General features: G+C 42.7%; 1 protein-coding gene across 1 annotated transcript; it reads right to left on the reverse strand.

Moving 5' to 3' along the window:
• Positions 1–4,719: 4,719 nt before the first annotated feature.
• On the reverse strand, positions 4,720–8,824 carry LOC135370983 (uncharacterized). The gene is made up of 3 exons (XM_064604944.1): positions 8,286–8,824; positions 8,019–8,132; positions 4,720–6,969 (listed from the first exon to the last, which is right to left on the reverse strand). Exons 1-3 carry the CDS (start codon positions 8,622–8,624, stop codon positions 4,816–4,818), a joined length of 2,607 nt encoding a protein of 868 aa, XP_064461014.1. The 5' UTR covers positions 8,625–8,824; the 3' UTR covers positions 4,720–4,815.
• Positions 8,825–16,786: the final 7,962 nt, after the last annotated feature.

The raw sequence follows: 16,786 nt of genomic DNA on the forward strand, positions 1-16,786 counted from the left end.
GCTACAGTCACTGGTCAAGAAGGAACATTTATCTCAGTCGACGTCAGTTTATTTCCATTCGCTTTACAATGGTAAAATTCTTGCTTCTGGAATGAGTAGACCTGCAAGAAGCAAAGAGCAACCGTGAATAGGCTAGAATATTTAAAAACAACAACAGGCATTTGACTCTACATGGCTGGTTTTAATGTGCACAAGCTGAATACATGTTGATATCTGTCTGTTATTTCATACAAGTCTAACATAAACATTCATCTAGACAAAAAAAAAAATGTGACTTCCACGTAAACACACTGCATAACCATGAGATGAATTTAGTTGCATTTGTTCATTCACTTAATGGAAACATGTGAATATGAAACAGTGATACATTACAATTCATGAAATGATGCATGCATGACTTTCCCTTTCTCGTTTCTTCTTATAAAAGTAGTGCACGAATGAACTCTCGTGCACTACTATACACAATTTTTCATTTCACAGCAGAACCGTATGATACAAGTGGTAATCTTAACAGCTCACCTCTTCAGCCAAGACTCCCTGGGCAGCAACATACTGTTAGCCATGTTTTTTTTTTTTTTTCGGAATCTTTCGCGTACCCACATAACATGACTGAAATTGAAAATAGCTATAAATAACAATGTAATGGCTTCCTCTTTAAATATTTATTGTAATCAGATATGCTTTTGCGCTTAGTACAGTGCAAAAGCCTGCGCAACATTTGCAGATGTTCGCGGTAAGCAATTCGAGGAGATCAAGTATGCCGACTTGTGCTTTTATTTTTGAACAAATATGACGACAAATTTTAACAAATGAATGAAATGAAATGAATGAAATCTGGCTCACAATGATAAATGCTGCTGTACGGTGCGGCATTATCGGTGTCTTAACTTCGAATGAATTTGTTGTTCCTAAACGCGCAACGAACCACAAACGGTGCAAATCTACTAACACATACCCACCTACATCCATTACAGGCACCTCGGCTGTTTTGATTCAATCAAATTACTCGTATGAGAATGCAACTATGTGTGGATAACACACTGCTAAGCAAGACAGTCTACGAAAGCATAACTCACCAGAATTCTTTGTTCTCGGTCTGGGTCAACACAGCGCGATATACGTTGGGACTATGACGATTCATTCAACTCAATTTTCGCCGGAACAATACGCGCTGCTCGAAAGATAACGACGGAAAATAAAGTGCTGCTTACGTCCGCTAATTTGCACGTTACAGCACTACAAATCGATAGATAGTATTATTGCGTCGTAAACTACAACTGATCGCTAACACACGGATGCATGGATGGAAGAAACGAGCTACCCAACGTTGCTAGACACCATCCGAACTTCCGAAGTGAGAGCGTGAGAGTATATATAATAAGATATCAAAACACGAAAGAAAGAGTATTGATCGCCCCTCCTTCTATAGCATGCAAAACGTGATTAGCGCTGAGATGAACATGCGTGTCCATGACGCGAGTTATTTTCAGTGATCAGAAAGAGGTCACGTGGGATTGCGTGACGCTTGCGAAATATGCAGCAATGTGCGGTGAGCATCATGGCGAAACGAAACTTTTAAATCGTGCATTGCACTTCATGGTAGCTGCAGGAAACCAAGCAAACTTATGAGACACTGGATTACAGGTATGTTGGCATCTTTTTCATTCCTGCATATCATTTCACATTACACTATACGTGAATACATGGTGTCATGTCATGGTTGTCATGTCTCACGATGCTGGGGAAGTAGTTGCATGGGGAAGTGTGCATGGTTCTAGACTTTTAATTTTTGATCGCGTAATCGAAATATCGGCACCTCTCGCATTGTGGCTTGCATGTGACCAACCAAGTGCTGTTCCCTTGCTAGCGCTTCCTACAAACGACGAAACATGTGGGAATGTATATTTTTGATTACTCATATATAACAAGAAAATGTATCGTTTTCAGGTTGCTGCCACTACTCCATGTGCCCGCAATTGTCTTGCGTGTATGATTACACTAACGACGTCGCCCACCACGGCGGAAGTGTTTTGCGTACACGCGTTTCAGCATGAAGCCTGCAGGTAACATCTGATGCTTACCCTTGGGATATTCTGAATTTACACATTGTATCTTAGAGGAATTCCGAATGCCCAGAGTGACACACACTTTGTGACATCAGTGCAGTGACATAAGCTCTAATGTAGTGCCCCACGAAAATGAACAAGGGGCAGTGGTTTATCCAGAATCCCAAGCACGAGAGGGGTGTTGGAAAAAATTGTGGGGTGAGGTCATCATTATAGTTACGTCATTACAGCTTAACATATCATTACAGACGTATCTGAAGCTGAAATCGCAAGGGCACCCCCTGTAGGGGGTGCACAGGCAAAAAAGTTAGGGGGTGTAGGGGGTCTGGATAAAGCACTGATGAGGGGGACTCCTCCACCCCATGTGAAGCCTCTAAAACACCTCCTGAAATATTTTCCTGGCTATGCAGCTGCATCATTATGACGTAATTGTCATTTTTGTCCATAATTCTTGAATGTGTTTTGAATATATGGAAAACACGTCTGCTTGACAGCATGTGTCTTATGGTCATCATCAAACCAGAGCATATGCCATTTTGTTCAGTGCCTTATGTACTTTTTTTAAATTTCAGGTGGACGTAAATTGTAGAAGGCAGCTAGTGGGGGAGAAGATCATGGTCATAGGTCATGTGGCTCCTGGAGCTCCCAATTGGCTCCCTTGTGGAGTACTTTTCAGAACACACGCAGTTTGCTCCCAGAACCAACGAGTAGGATGTTCCTTGAATACTGAGAGAAAATGGCGTAACACATACAAATATCGTGTGACACATATGACAATAAATACATTTTTCACGAGGGATGCATGAAACACTGTCAAAAACATGCATGAAACACTGTCGCAATATTGTGTGCATGAACCATTGTGTGTGACACAAGCTGTGGGGGCACACCGCCTCGGACACATTTTGGGAAGCATAAAATACAGTATATACACAGCTAATATGGTGGATGCTTCTTTTTTCTTTTTGGCCGTTATGAGACATCTTCGGCCGTAATGAGACTACCTTCGGCCGTATTGAGACTTTGGCCGTAACGAGACACTTGGGGATTAAAGGATTTTCGGCCGTAATGAGACTTTCGGCCGTAATGAGACTTTGGCCGTAATGAGACTTCGGCCGTAATGAGACTTCGGCCGTAATGAGACTTTGGTCGTAATGAGATGTTACCGTCTTGCCGTGTTCCTTCACAGATTTGCCTTGCAGAAAATGCACGTTTTAGTGAAGTGGCCCCATATGAACGCTTTGGATGTCTACCCGGTGGACCGAATATTTGATGTGGACATTGGTTTGTTGTTGTGGTGTAGTGGTTTGTTGTTGTGGTTGTTTGTGTTTGTGGACATTGGTTTGCACGATGCGTTGGAAAGAAGTTGTGGTGGAACGAAGCTCCCCGTGAAATGGGATCTGGTCGATGGACCGTCCGAAGCTTTTATCGTTGCAGCTGGTAAGTTACTTGCTTATCTGAAGCTCTTGGTGCCGTGTGTGCCGGTACATTTGACGAGTAGCATTTTTAGGAAGGTGTTCTCTGCTGCGTGCATGCGACTCATAATATCTTCTATTGGTACAGGGGATGCTGCTGCCTTGGAAAAAATTAGGTTAGAAATTCTCAAGGCGCTCGAAATGGTTGCCAACCTATGTGGAAAGTATGTAAGTACTCCACGATCGTGATTAATTTATTCTCTCATTGTTTGCCATCCGCAGTTTGGATGCTGAAAATGGCTACACGCGTGTCTTGCGTGAAAACGGGATTTGCCGACGGAATGCTCCAATAACCGAGCGTCCATGGGACTCCATCCCAGTACCAAATTTAAGAATGCAATACGTGACTGGAATCCGAGAGATTGTTGAATGCATTCGTTCATTAATCAATCGTAACCTTAAAATAACTCCTTCGAACTGCCGTACGGAAGAGAGAAAGGCTCACTGTTGGCCATGCTTACATTTAACGATGGATAGGCTAATAGAGCGGCAATGCTGGAGCTCTAACAGCTCTAGCTTTTGCCCCCTTTTATACTTGGATTTATTTAGACTGGAAAGTGATTGTGGCATGGGGGGGGGCTATGCGATAAATGTGCGGGATAGTATCGCCGTCAGAGAGGGAGAATCAGGGATATTGAGTACCCAGAGATTCTTAAACAGGTTCCCCTCGTGAAAATAAATTTGGCCTGTCTATTGACGCTGTTTGGACTTTCTTTGGCCCCTTTGGCTTTTCTTTTTACCTTGCCTTTTTATAGAAAATTGTACAAATAAAGTCTAAAGACGGGCTTTAGACGCCCTTTTTCCGATATGTCCAAACAACTCTGCCAAAGGATGTCTATAGACGTTCTTTGAAAATTCTTTTTCTCCACATTTAATAGACAATAGGAAATAGAAATACAAAAGACACTTCATTCGAAAACTTGGTGGAAGGAACGACAGCATCGTGGTATCATGCTATTTCAGTCTCTCCTGTTTCTACATATACAGTACATTTTCAGAAGCTAGTTCTTAATTTGTGTTTATATGCACATGTGACTACTGCATGTATATAGGGATGAATGCGCATCACCACACCAAAAATGTGTTGTGTCCTCGCAACGATGAAAACTATGACAATCCATTACAGAACAATTTATGAATTGAAACAGGTGTTTTAATGTTGCCACTGTACAAAAAAAGGTCAAACGCACACTAAGGTCGTTACACAATTACATGCGAAAGAGGTTGACAACCGGAGCTGCCCAAGAGATTGGAGGACAGCAGAACAGATCACCTTACTTGGCCTCATGAACAAGATTTTCGTGTATAACACACATGTACATTGTTTCATCAATTTCAAAGAAGAGACACTTCTTGGGAGAGAAATCATAAATTTCTTCAACTATATCAGTAGGCTGAACTTCGACAATAGCATTGATCTGTAACGTTTTATCCAGCACTGAAAGAATATTTGTTTTCACCCGATATTTCTGAGCTCTTACAGCAACAGTTTTCTCACAACTGCAGTTACCAGGATGAGTGAGAGTGGTACAGGAGAGTGCTATCTGACGAATACAGCTGAAGGCATTTTCATTCAGGAAATATGAATTTTTGCGCCGCGACTTCTTAACTTTATTAACAGAATATGTTAGGGAGCCAAAAGACACTTTCTTAAACAGACACTTATTGTTCTCTGACTCCCCTTTGCCATAGACTATGATGTTCCCAATTTGCTGTGCGAACCTGCGTGGCTTGTACCCCCTTATAATGCTGCCAAAGACATTCATGAAACTAGTGTCTGGCTTTGCCAAGGAAGCGAACTTCTGAAGCTGCAGCGACATGAGATATTTTTCACATATTTGCTGTCCCACGAACCGTGTGCCTTGAAATGATTTGAGCAGCTTGCCATTCATATTCTCAAAAGAGAATGCTGAATAATTCCATAAAGGGCCCCAGTTTTTCACACTGTCTGTCATATGCAAAAGAATGTGTGCATTGAATGTCATTTTTTCTTTTCCATACAGAGTCTGGTACTCTGTTAGGAAATTGACCAACTCCTTACGGATGAGGGGAATGTTATGAAGAGGAACCGTCTCATTCAACAAAACATGCATTATTTGCACAAATTTCATCCAGTTAACATAGTACCTTCTAGGTAGTACGCCCTTTAAGACAATTGGCGAAAAAAAGAGTAAGAAGTTCCGCCACTCTGACGCTTTCCAATACTTCCACTGTTTAGTTGATCGAGGAAGTCGAGGAATTTCTGAAATAGAGCTCAGACTTTCAAGCCTGAAATCTATTTCAGATATTTTTTTTCCGATGTTGTATTTGTGTGGCCGTTTGTGGTTAAACCACATGCATGCTGTCGCTCGCACAAAGCCGAGGCACACAGCATGCATATAGTCAACCACAAACCCTGCTGTGAGGCTGAAGTAAGAGAGAAAGAAAAGTATGTTTAGGCCCTTCACCCCACCGCTAACTTGTCCAGTATCATGAGCTTTCTTCGCATGGCTCTTAAAACTTTCATCAGTTCTCTGTGCCGAAGGCTCTTGCAGGATCGGATAAACTCTGCAGTGGCCGTTTCCTACTTGGAGAACCTCACCTTGTTGCTCACACCAAGGGCATCCTTGACAGCCATTAAACTGAACCATGTTTAACAGTTGGCACCTGGCCACGCTGTCCACACTACAAGGACCAGGGAATACTTTTGACTTCTTTTCTTCACCAGATTTTGACACCCACGTGAAGCCAATCGTGGACAGTATGTTCATTGTGTCAACAAATGGCTTGAGGAAAGAGTTCATGTGTGGTTTGGCAAGTCCAAACCACAGGCCGGCAAGGACTTGGTGCTGAACCCTCTCACGATATGGCAACTCATTTACTTGGAGCAACAATGGCCAAATACTGTATTGAGAGGACTCGAATACTGGCACGCCATCAGTGTTCCAAGTAAATGATATGTCATCATCAGTGAGAGGGAGTTTACGGTATGCCGGGCTTTCTGTAATATCACCAACATTGTACGAAGGTGAAGCACGGCCCCTTAACAGGCCCTCGTGTTTCTCTAGCAGTTCTCGCAACTGAACCTCTACATCTAGTGAAAGAAAATAATTTCCGGCTGAAAAGAGTTTGTCTCTGCTGTTCACCGTCATACACTTTGAACATGTCATTGACTCGACCAAACACTCATCATGGGAATCTTTACACAAAAGCTCTGAGCAGCTACTGCAGTAGAGGTACACATTTAAGGAGTCCCTTTGCATGTTAAATTGCTTAAAAAAGAGGTACTTTGTAGAGGGGTAGCTGGTTCCTTCCGGAAGATGCGCCTCAATAATCTTCAAGAGGTTCTCTGTAGCCTCCTTTGAGCTGTGATATTTGAGGGCGTGGCTCATAATAAGGAAAAGACTTTCACCTTGCGTAATGCGAGACCCCACAAACAGTTTGTCCTCCTGAAAAAGAGGTAACAATATTGTCATTTTATTGTTGTTCTAATAAAAGTGTGACATACAGGGTGTCCGGTGAGAAAGTGTCATTAAATTTCTAAAAATAGCTTTAACTTCAGGAAATTATGAAACTACTTGGAATACACACACACAGACTTTTGCCACAGATTCAGGCCGTTTGCATTCACGTCACACATTAGTTAAGCTAATTTTGCTAATTGAACTCGAAAATTAGCCAAGAAGAGGTAACGTTTTTCTTGATGAATTCGGAAGCCAATGGCCATAGTACACTATATAAACCAAAATCACAGGTTTTTTCAGAAGATTTGTACAAAAAGTTGGCAGCCGCAAAACCGTGACTTGGCAAGGCGTGCTCAATGAAATTTGCGTTTGCTTAAGTGCTGGCTCTGCCTTTATCGATACAAAGTGGAAACAGCCACACCTGATCGAGGGCATTACTGCAGTAACCAACGTTACCAGTGGCTGGGGACTGACGGTATGCACGTTGATAAGGGCAGAAGGCGTGATTATATCCTTGTTCGCATAGGAGGAAAGGTATTTGGGTGGAACGAAAAGTTCCGCAAACGTAAATATCAGCAAGCGCACCTCGCATTGAGACATTCTTGCGGCTGCCAAATTTCTGTACACATCTTCTGAAAAAATCTGTGATATCTGTTGGAATGGTGTACTATGGCCATTGGCCTTCGAATCTATCAAGACAAACATTACCTCTGCTTGGCGAATTTTCGAGTTCAGTTAGCAAAATTAGCTTAATTAATGTGTGATGCGAATGCAAACTGCCTGAATGTGTGACAAAAGTCTGTGTGTATTCCAAGTAGTTTCGTATTTTCTGGAGTTAAACCTATTTTTAGAAATTTATTGACACTTTCTCACCGGACACCTTGTATATAATGGCCTTCTCGATAAGATGTGAATGACAAAACCTACGGCATAACAATGTTTAAAAATGTCGCAGGATGCAGAACAAGAGCTCAGAAAAAGGCGCATTTGCTGTTAATACAGAATATGCTTAATCATTGAACTAAATAACTTACAAGTTGCTGGGTGTCCGCAGGTGTTGTAGATACTGGAGCCTGCCTCGATGGTGGCACCGTCGTAGAGATGTCATCTGAATCTTCTTCAGAAGAAATGCTGGAATCGTCAGACTCCTGCAGAAATGTGTGAACATACGAGCTTAAACGTCAATATATTTTGCACTCAACATGCTGCAAATCTAAGCAGCTCGACATACACGGGAGGTCAAAATTAAGCTTTGCTGATAGAAGAAAAATTATCACCGACGTATGCATCACAATACTTACAAGAAAACCGCAATGTTTCGTATCTTCTTCGAAATCCGATGAAGACGATGCAGAAGAACATATGGATAAGTCCCCATCAGGAGAACCTGAAGTGGCGGCATCTTCTGTGTAGCTGACTCTGTCATAATCTTCCGATAACAGCGGTAAAGCTGCTTCCAACTTCCCGTTTTCGGCTGCGCTAAGTACGCCACGGCGGGATTGGTTTGTAGATGAGAGCATGGTAGTAGTCCCTGTGAACTCATTGAACTGTATGCCTCTTCTCCTCCAATGTTGAATTGTACTTCTAGACACATGATTGTTTGTACTCAGTTCCCATGCACGATATTTACGTTTCGGCATCCTTATGAACGGTAATGACAACTAGTCCACGCTCGTCACCGTTACGCGCGTTCACAAAACATTGTACCGCAGTGGCCGTACACACACCGCTCTAATCAACTTTCCGATATACGGTGAATCAACAAAAACATCACAGCGGACGAGTGGACTACGATCCAAACCACGCCGACGCCACCACCAAGGCATGTACACCGGAAGCCACCGAAACCGATATCACCAGTGTTGACCGACGATGTGGCTGATGTGGCCGATTCACCGCTTTCTTTTGTTTTATGCCGCATATATGTTTACGCGTATATGCCGCATATATGCTTACGCGGACTTTTTTTTTCTTCTGTCTTGTGGTCATGTCTTGTTCAACAAACTAGGAAAAAGTGAAATGTTCACATATTAAGCGTACTTCTGTGCAACGATGCAGTTTCATGAATGAGCAATATTAATTACTCGTTGAGGATTTCCATCAGTGGAGTATATTTCTGCAGAATAAGATTACTCTCCTGTCCGACAACCTTTATAAATGTTCGTGATATAGTGTTGCTGTCGTTTTGTGCTGCTTTTTGAGGTCATACCTGACAGTGCGGGGTCCACCGACCACCATATGAAAACTGTTTCATTGTTTGTTTGCTTCTGACTGATCTGTCATCTCGTACTAGACTCGCCATGTGTGTCTATTTTTGGAAATTTTTTAAGGCGCCATTGACAAAGAGACAAAGCGACCTATTTCGCCATTTGTCGTAGGTGTGCCAGCTAGTGCCAGCGTCTCTCTTGCAGTGTTTCTTCATTTTTGGCTTGCAGAAAATGCATGTTTTAGTGAAGTGGCCCGATATGAACGCTTTAGATGTCTATCCGGTAGAACGAATACTTGATGTCGACATTGGTTTGTCTATATTGCACGATGCGCGTGTGGTGGAACAACTGAAAGGGCAAAAGTTCCCCGTGAAATGGGATCTTGTGGATGAGCCGTCCGAAGCTTTCATCGTTGCAGCCGGTACGTTATTTGCTTATCTCAAGCAACTCTTAGTGCCGCGTAGGCCGGTACATTTTACCAGTAGCATTTTTAGGAAGGTGTTCTCTACTGCGTGCATACGATTCATAATCTCTTCTATTGGTACAGGGGATGCTGCAACCTTGGAAAAAAAGAGATTAAGAATTCTAAAGGCACTTGAAATGGTTGCCGGCCTATCTGGGAACGACGTAAGTACTTCATGATAGTGATTACTTTCTTCCCTCATTGTGTGCCACCCGCAGTTTAGAGCATGAGAATGGCGCATGGGTTGCGTGAAAACGGGGTTCAGTGCCGACTTTCTCGATAAACTAACATTCGGAGGTTGCGTTAACGCAACCTCGTGGTTTTCCGACGGCGTGCCAGGATAACCGAACATCCATGGGAATCCATAGCAGTACCAGATTTAAGAATGCAATTTCTAACTGGAATCAGAGAGCTTGTTGAGTGGCCTGGTTCTTTAATCAATCGCAACAGGAATAGGACTCCTTCGAACTACCTTAAGGAAGAGTGAAAGGCTCACCATTCGCCATGCTTACATTTAACGACGGATAGGTTTAACAGGGCCGCAATGGCGGTGCTCTAATAGCTCTAGCTTTGCCTGGATTTGTTTAGATGAAAAGTGACGGTGATTGTGGCATGGTGCGGAAGGCTATGCAAAAGGGCGGGGGTTAGTACCGAAGTCATAGAGACATTGAGTACCCAGAAATTCTTAAACAGGTTCTTCTGGTACCATTTTTGAACGCAGGTCAGAGCAACACAAGAGTCTGATTGCTCTTCATGTGACAAGAACAGGAAGCGAGTAGCCGAGCTCGAAGAGGAGACTGAAACACTGGCCAGAAAGCTCCAGAAGTGTAGAAAGAAAATAGGTACGTATATTCAAATTTCATCAGGTCACAAATTACCCCCTAGATTGACGTGTATGACATACGCACAGTGACTGCTCACCTTTAATTAAAACAATTGTGGTCCCTTAGATCGACTACGGGGGCGCATGGAGCAATCTTCAACGGTTGTGACGGCTCCAAAAGTAAGCGAACTTTTAGTTATGGTGTGGTATTGTAGCGGTGACCGCAAGATTCGCTTGCTTGGCTGTGCAAGTGGTTAAAGAATTGTAACTTGTACTTATTTATGACGGATTTATGCTTTCCCAATCTGCCATAAGAGCCTATGCAGCATGTTTTTCTTTCCACTTGCCTTATTTTTATTCTTTTTCCAAGGTTGACATTGGGCTTGGCGTGCTCGTTGACTCTGGCATATTGAACAGGGTTGAAGCTGGTTCAAGAGGAGATGGCACGAAGTATGTATTTCACTTTTCTGTATCATTTTTTGCTTTAAGCCATTTCCTGTTTTATCACAATTATTTATTTTCCAATACCACAGACTTGCCAGATCCCTCATGAGAGCGGTGTTTCACCCTGAGGAGCTGATAGGAAGGACCCTGCTTGGTGGAAAATGCAATGCGCATAAGGACAAGCCAACTAAGCCACCCCTTGACCGGACAAGAGTTGACGCCGTAATTGGTATGTGCACGACATGGCTGTCTGTTTTGCTACATGTTGCGGCGTGCATGCACCTACTTCACACTTTGGACAATCTCTTGTGGCTCATCAGCTGTGTCGTGACTTAAATATGGCGCCTGATTAACGACCTTGTTTACTCCACCTTATAGTGCCATGTGTCTTACTTTTGCAGGTTATGCGTGCCAAAAGACAGCTACAGATCCTCTCCGCGTCAAAGGGAGTCTGGCAACCATGCTTGCAAAATTGAAATGATGAATGAGGAGCAATAAATTTTCTGGCGTTTCATATATCTGTCTCAGCCTGTGTGTTATTTGTATATACGACAGGACGCTCGTCAATGGGTGGGGGGGGGGAGAGGGGGTAACACGAGAAAACAAATGTATACAAACCATGTGAGAATTCAACGAGAAGAAGGACGACGTCAACTGTAATCAGCCCGGGGCCCCAGAAAGTGACCGTTATGAAGTCTATAGCATATCCAATGACAACTTATCTTTTGCTTTCCAATAGCAAAAATGCTATAGAATGTCCGTACCAAATAGCTAAACGGAGGAAAAAGGAAGGAAAGTGGTGAGTCCAAACAGCGTCTATATGCAGTCTACTTTTTGTCTATAGCCTCTTTAGACTTTTCTCTATAGAAATGCTATCATATGACCATAGGATTTTTCACAAGGGTCTTCTGGTAAGAGAGACAAGAGTCCACGGGCACTATACATGTGACAAGAGCGTGAGACGAGTAGCTCAGCTAGAAGACGAGAACGAAGCACTGTCCCGAGGGCTCCCGAAGTGTAGGGAGGAAAAATGATGTATGAGTACTATGAGAAACAATAAATTTTCCGGCGTTTCATATATCTGATTTGGTCAGTGTGTTATCTACGACAGGTCGCGGTCTTTGGGGGGGGGGGGAGAACATGCGAAAACAAATGCATGTAGACCATCGTAAAAATTCAGAGAGGATGTTTTCAACTGTAATGGGCGGAAGCCCGAGAAGGTGCCCTTTATAAAGTCTATAGCATGTCCAACGAAAGATTATCTTTTGCTTTCCGATAGCACAAATGCTATAGAATGTCCGTACCAAATAGCTAAACGGAGGAAAAAGGAAGGAAAGTGGTGTGTCCAAACAGCGTCTATATGCCATCTATTTGTTGTTTATAGCCTCTTTAGACTTTTCTCTATAGAAATGCTATTTATTTTTTCTTTTTATTTGCTATATGATTTTTCACAAGGGAATTATCTATATAGTCGTATATTTATATGGTTGAATTTATGAACATTTGGACGACTTCAAGAGATATCTTAGAAAATGGCCTTGTGGTCACTGAGACCATCAGTGACATGTAAAGAAGTCATGTGCTCAGGATGGGAGGTTAAAACCAAGTCAAGGATTGACTGCGTGGCATGAGTTATTCGGGTAGGATGTGGAACGACATGCGATCGATTAAATGTAAGGCATAAATCCGCAAACAGTGTCTCTTGTGAACTCCCGGAAAGATTGCAGTGGAGCAAGTCCCAATTTATTGACCGTATATGTATCAGCGTATATTGAAGGTATATATTACTGTATATGTATCAGGGCAGATTTCAAGCTTCCTGAGCGCGCACAGGCGGTGATCTCAGTTGTCTCGTGACGTGACAGACGGAGAAAGACACCGGCTGTCACAGGCAGAGCCATCCCGAAGGCAATGCCCATCTTTGTTGATGCACCCACGAATCCACAGGAAGACTGCCGAAGCTCTCCCACTCGTATTAAGTACCTGTAGCTTGAACTGCAAACAGTTTGGTGCACACTCCACAAAACGAGAACAGCTGATTGCTGATTTCATGGGCGCGGCCATGCGAGCCGAGAAGGACAGTTCAACAGAGGAGCAATTTTAGGTAAGTTCGAACGTGGCGCCAGTCGTCGGTGCAACAATTTCCAGAGTGAACCGAGCTCGATCAGCTCAGATAACGCTTTTTTCATTCTTTTTCTTTTTAGTATTATTTATTATTATTTTTGATTCATTTCCAATTCTAATTCCAGTTCCAGCTCAACCGCTCAGCGCGCTGACACACGTGCAACGTAGAGTCAATAAATCTCTCGCTTCCCTAAGGAGAACAGTACTTGAAGTATATTCGTGTTTTGTGATTCCTTTTTCGCTCTCTACGTTCCAGAAACATACGGTTTCTGAGCCAAGCCAATATAGTTGCGAGCGCAGTTGACATACAGAAGTGTCCCGTACCGTGAAGACCACCACCCCAAACGTGCTCTCTTAAAAATGAACTTCACCACATAGCGCGCTCCTAGCCAACAATCATCCCGAGAGACATCGTTCTCTCCCCTGATTTGTTGAAATGGGGAGGCGTCCGCGTTTTTGTGACAATTAACATTTCTACATAAGTGTCACAAAAAGGCGTACGCCTCCCGTTTTCGACAAATCAGGGGAGAGAACGATGTCACTCGGGATGATGGTTGACTAGGAGCGTGCTATATGGTGAAGTTCATTTTTAAGAGTGTGGTTGCCACGGTTTCGGTTTTGGCCCAATTGCATGTCAAAATTCAGGGATTGATATTTTAATACACGTACGTGTTTCAAAATTTTCAAACGTGGTGTGGATTTTAACTAGGACAGTCTCCCATATCGGTATCTGGCTTTTGTTCAAGACGTCCTTATTATAGTTAATGAATTTAATTGATTAGTCATCCTTGTTAGTCATTATAGTCTTTCTTGGAAAAGATACGCGCCCGTAGAACTCAACTGTGAAAATGACGTGCTCTCGTGACTTTTTTATAAAATTTGTCCAAGCTGAAACACACACACACACACACACAATAAATGGGGTGCCACAAACGCATACTTCGTGGTCGTAGCTAGTCACTAAATAGTCTTAGCCATTTTTAATAGAGATTTTTAAAAATAAAACTACTAGGACTCTGTGTACATTAGTTTCGCGCTTACGCGTATGCGAGTGGAGGAAAACCTTATCTGCAAGGTATTTTGGCATTCTAATTTCCATAATTCACTAAGATGTATTTTTTTTATGAAGCTGTTTTTCTTTCTTTCGAGAAACAGCAAGAGCAGAATTGCTGGCAGTCGTTTTAGATATGAGATGAATCCTTCATCTGTATGCTTCAAATTATTATCCATAGAGGTGACATTTGTTTTTAGTGCACCGTTTCAGGCTTTCCTTTATGGAGATACCTCGCCCGCACTAACTCGGAAGTCGGCAAGGGGGAGTGAGCCCTAACCTAACCCAACCGAACCTAACCTAACATGAAGCAGAGCACTGCGGGACATGGAGTTAGAGATTGAGAAGTACGGCATATACAAAGAGGTCCTCGGAGGAAAAATTCGGGGGGGGGGGGGGGGCAGTGCCAGCACCGTGAAAACTCGAGGAGCGGTGGACTGTTCCCCATGCCGCCACCTTCCGATTTATACCGAAACTAAACAGGAGCAGCTTTCCGAGCTAGGCCTCCGGAACGAACCGACAACAGTAAAAAACAATAAAGAAAAAAGAAAAAAAGAAAAGAGAGGAAGGAAGCACAAAAAAGGTATATTCGCTTGAACCGCAACGGGACAAAAAACATTGCAAACACGTTTTTCTTGTGCCGGCCATCGGCATTTAGCAGCCTTTCTGAACCCTGATGTGGATTACAGGCCCAAATAATGAGAAATGAGCAAGCAAGCATCCTCGCTGCTCATCTGTTGGTGTTTTACGTCGTTTGAAGTGCAAATTGTTGCGCCTACCACTAGCGCCACATTCGCGTTCAAATTGCTCCTCTGTTGAACTGTCCTTGTCGGCTCGCATGGCTGCGCCCATGAAATCGGCAATCAGCTGTTCTCGTTTTCTGGAGTGTCCACCAAACTGTTCACAGTTCAAGGTACAGATACTTAATGTGAGTGGGAAAGCGTCGGCGGTCTTCCTGTGGATTCGTGGGTGCATCAACGAAGATGGACATAGTTTTCGGGATGGCTGTGTGTGCGACAGCTGATATCTGTGCGCTGAACTGAACTTCTATTTTTTAAAAACAACTTCAATATATTGCACTTGTAGCGAGATAGTTTCCTTGGTTTTGTCGCATATTGCGTTCACTTCATCTGCTTTTTTCTTTTCGCCAAGTGATGTGACCGCCGCTTTGACTATTGCGGCCTCCCTAAGGTTTATGTGTCAGTTTTGGAAACACTGATATTGTTACATGTGACACATTGTAGTGTACTGCAGCCAGCTTCACTGTTTGACTGATAATTTGCACGGTTACTTCTTTAATATTATTTGAATTACTTTCATCTGATACCGTACCATTAAATAGGATAGGAATCCATTATGGTTTAGAATTATTTTTCCTTTGCAATGTTCCCACACTGATCTTGGTGACAAGTTGTCTCTCATTAAATTCTTTCTGAGTTGTATTTCACACTGCTTACAGCATAACGTGAAAATGAGAAAATGTATGCTTCACATGTTCTCGGCATCCTCTACAGCAACTGCTCCTTGGCTTAAAATCCAGAAACTACACACACACAAAAAAAAAATGTAGAACAGACGACACATCAAAAAGGACACGACAAAATGATTGGGACTATGTTATGCTATACATTTTTTTTGTGTGTGTGTCTCTCTGGTTCTGCATTTTTGTGAACATGTGCCATGTTGCCGGCACCCTTGCCCTCTTGACACAAAAACACCCCCAGACATAAAAATGCAGAAAAAAAAGTAGAGAACTCCAACTTAACATAACAAGAGAGAACAAAGACGGGGACACAGGAAGCTTCCAGAGTCTTGGCACATACGCAGTGACCCCTCGGTTTGTAACAAAAGCCGTGGCCCCTCCCCGAACAATACTCCCATTTCCTTAAACAGCGACCGGTTGTACAATCTCTCATTCAGTTTGGCACTGATGATGTCCGTCGCATGACGGATGAAACGTCTGAGTAAACCTTGTTATTTTGTTATCTTAAGTCGGAGTTCTCTACTTTTTTTGTCTAGTTATGTCGTCTCCCAGCTTTTGGAGTCTTTTTGCATAAAGATGCAGGTTGTGAGAGGCACATAAACACTGCTTACATTGCTAACCTGTCTGTCACAAGACATGTGAAAGGATTGCCAGATTAAAATTCAGTAATACAAAAATGATTTTGAAATACATAATTCCAATAGAAGGGAGAGTAAACATTGGAATAACAGGTAAAGGTAAAGCACTGAAGTGTTGGCATTCTTCTGATGTGTATGATATACTGCTCTATTTAACCCATGACATATATGTTGTCAAACATTAACTTCTTGCATTCAACATCAAGATGCTATACCTATTCCATCTAAGCGACTCGTCTCTACACGGACACATGGCACACCATTATGGCACAAAGATTTGATATCTCTGCTTGTATAAAGCAAATACTGTGCCAAAATTGTGTAACTTACATGACATACTGTATCTGCTGAGATATGTTACGGGAGAAATACTCCTGAAGCGATTAAAGAAAGTGCATATGAGTACATATGCTTTGCAAAGTTGTTCCAAACGTCCAAGTAGTTGTTACAAAGTATGTTCGTGTTGAATTGGCAAAGCATTAGTCATCTCACAAAAGAAACTAGTGAGGAATGCGAAGCCGCAAGCACTGCTGCATGGCCATGTTCACAATGGGCAATGACGCTTTTCA

Source organism: Ornithodoros turicata, chromosome 1 (assembly GCF_037126465.1).
Source record: "Ornithodoros turicata isolate Travis chromosome 1, ASM3712646v1, whole genome shotgun sequence".
NCBI lineage: Eukaryota > Metazoa > Arthropoda > Arachnida > Ixodida > Argasidae > Ornithodoros > Ornithodoros turicata.

Bases quoted from the DNA above. Each gene is read 5' to 3' on its own strand.
- LOC135370983 (XM_064604944.1), bottom strand. From the start codon at position 8,624: ATGCCGAAACGTAAATATCGTGCATGGGAACTGAGTACAAACAATCAT. The intron at 8,133-8,285 runs GTAAGTATTGTG...ACATTTCTGCAG, and splicing joins CGAAACATTGCGGTTTTCTT to GAGTCTGACGATTCCAGCAT. The intron at 6,970-8,018 runs GTAAGTTATTTA...CCTCTTTTTCAG, and splicing joins CTGCGGACACCCAGCAACTT to GAGGACAAACTGTTTGTGGG.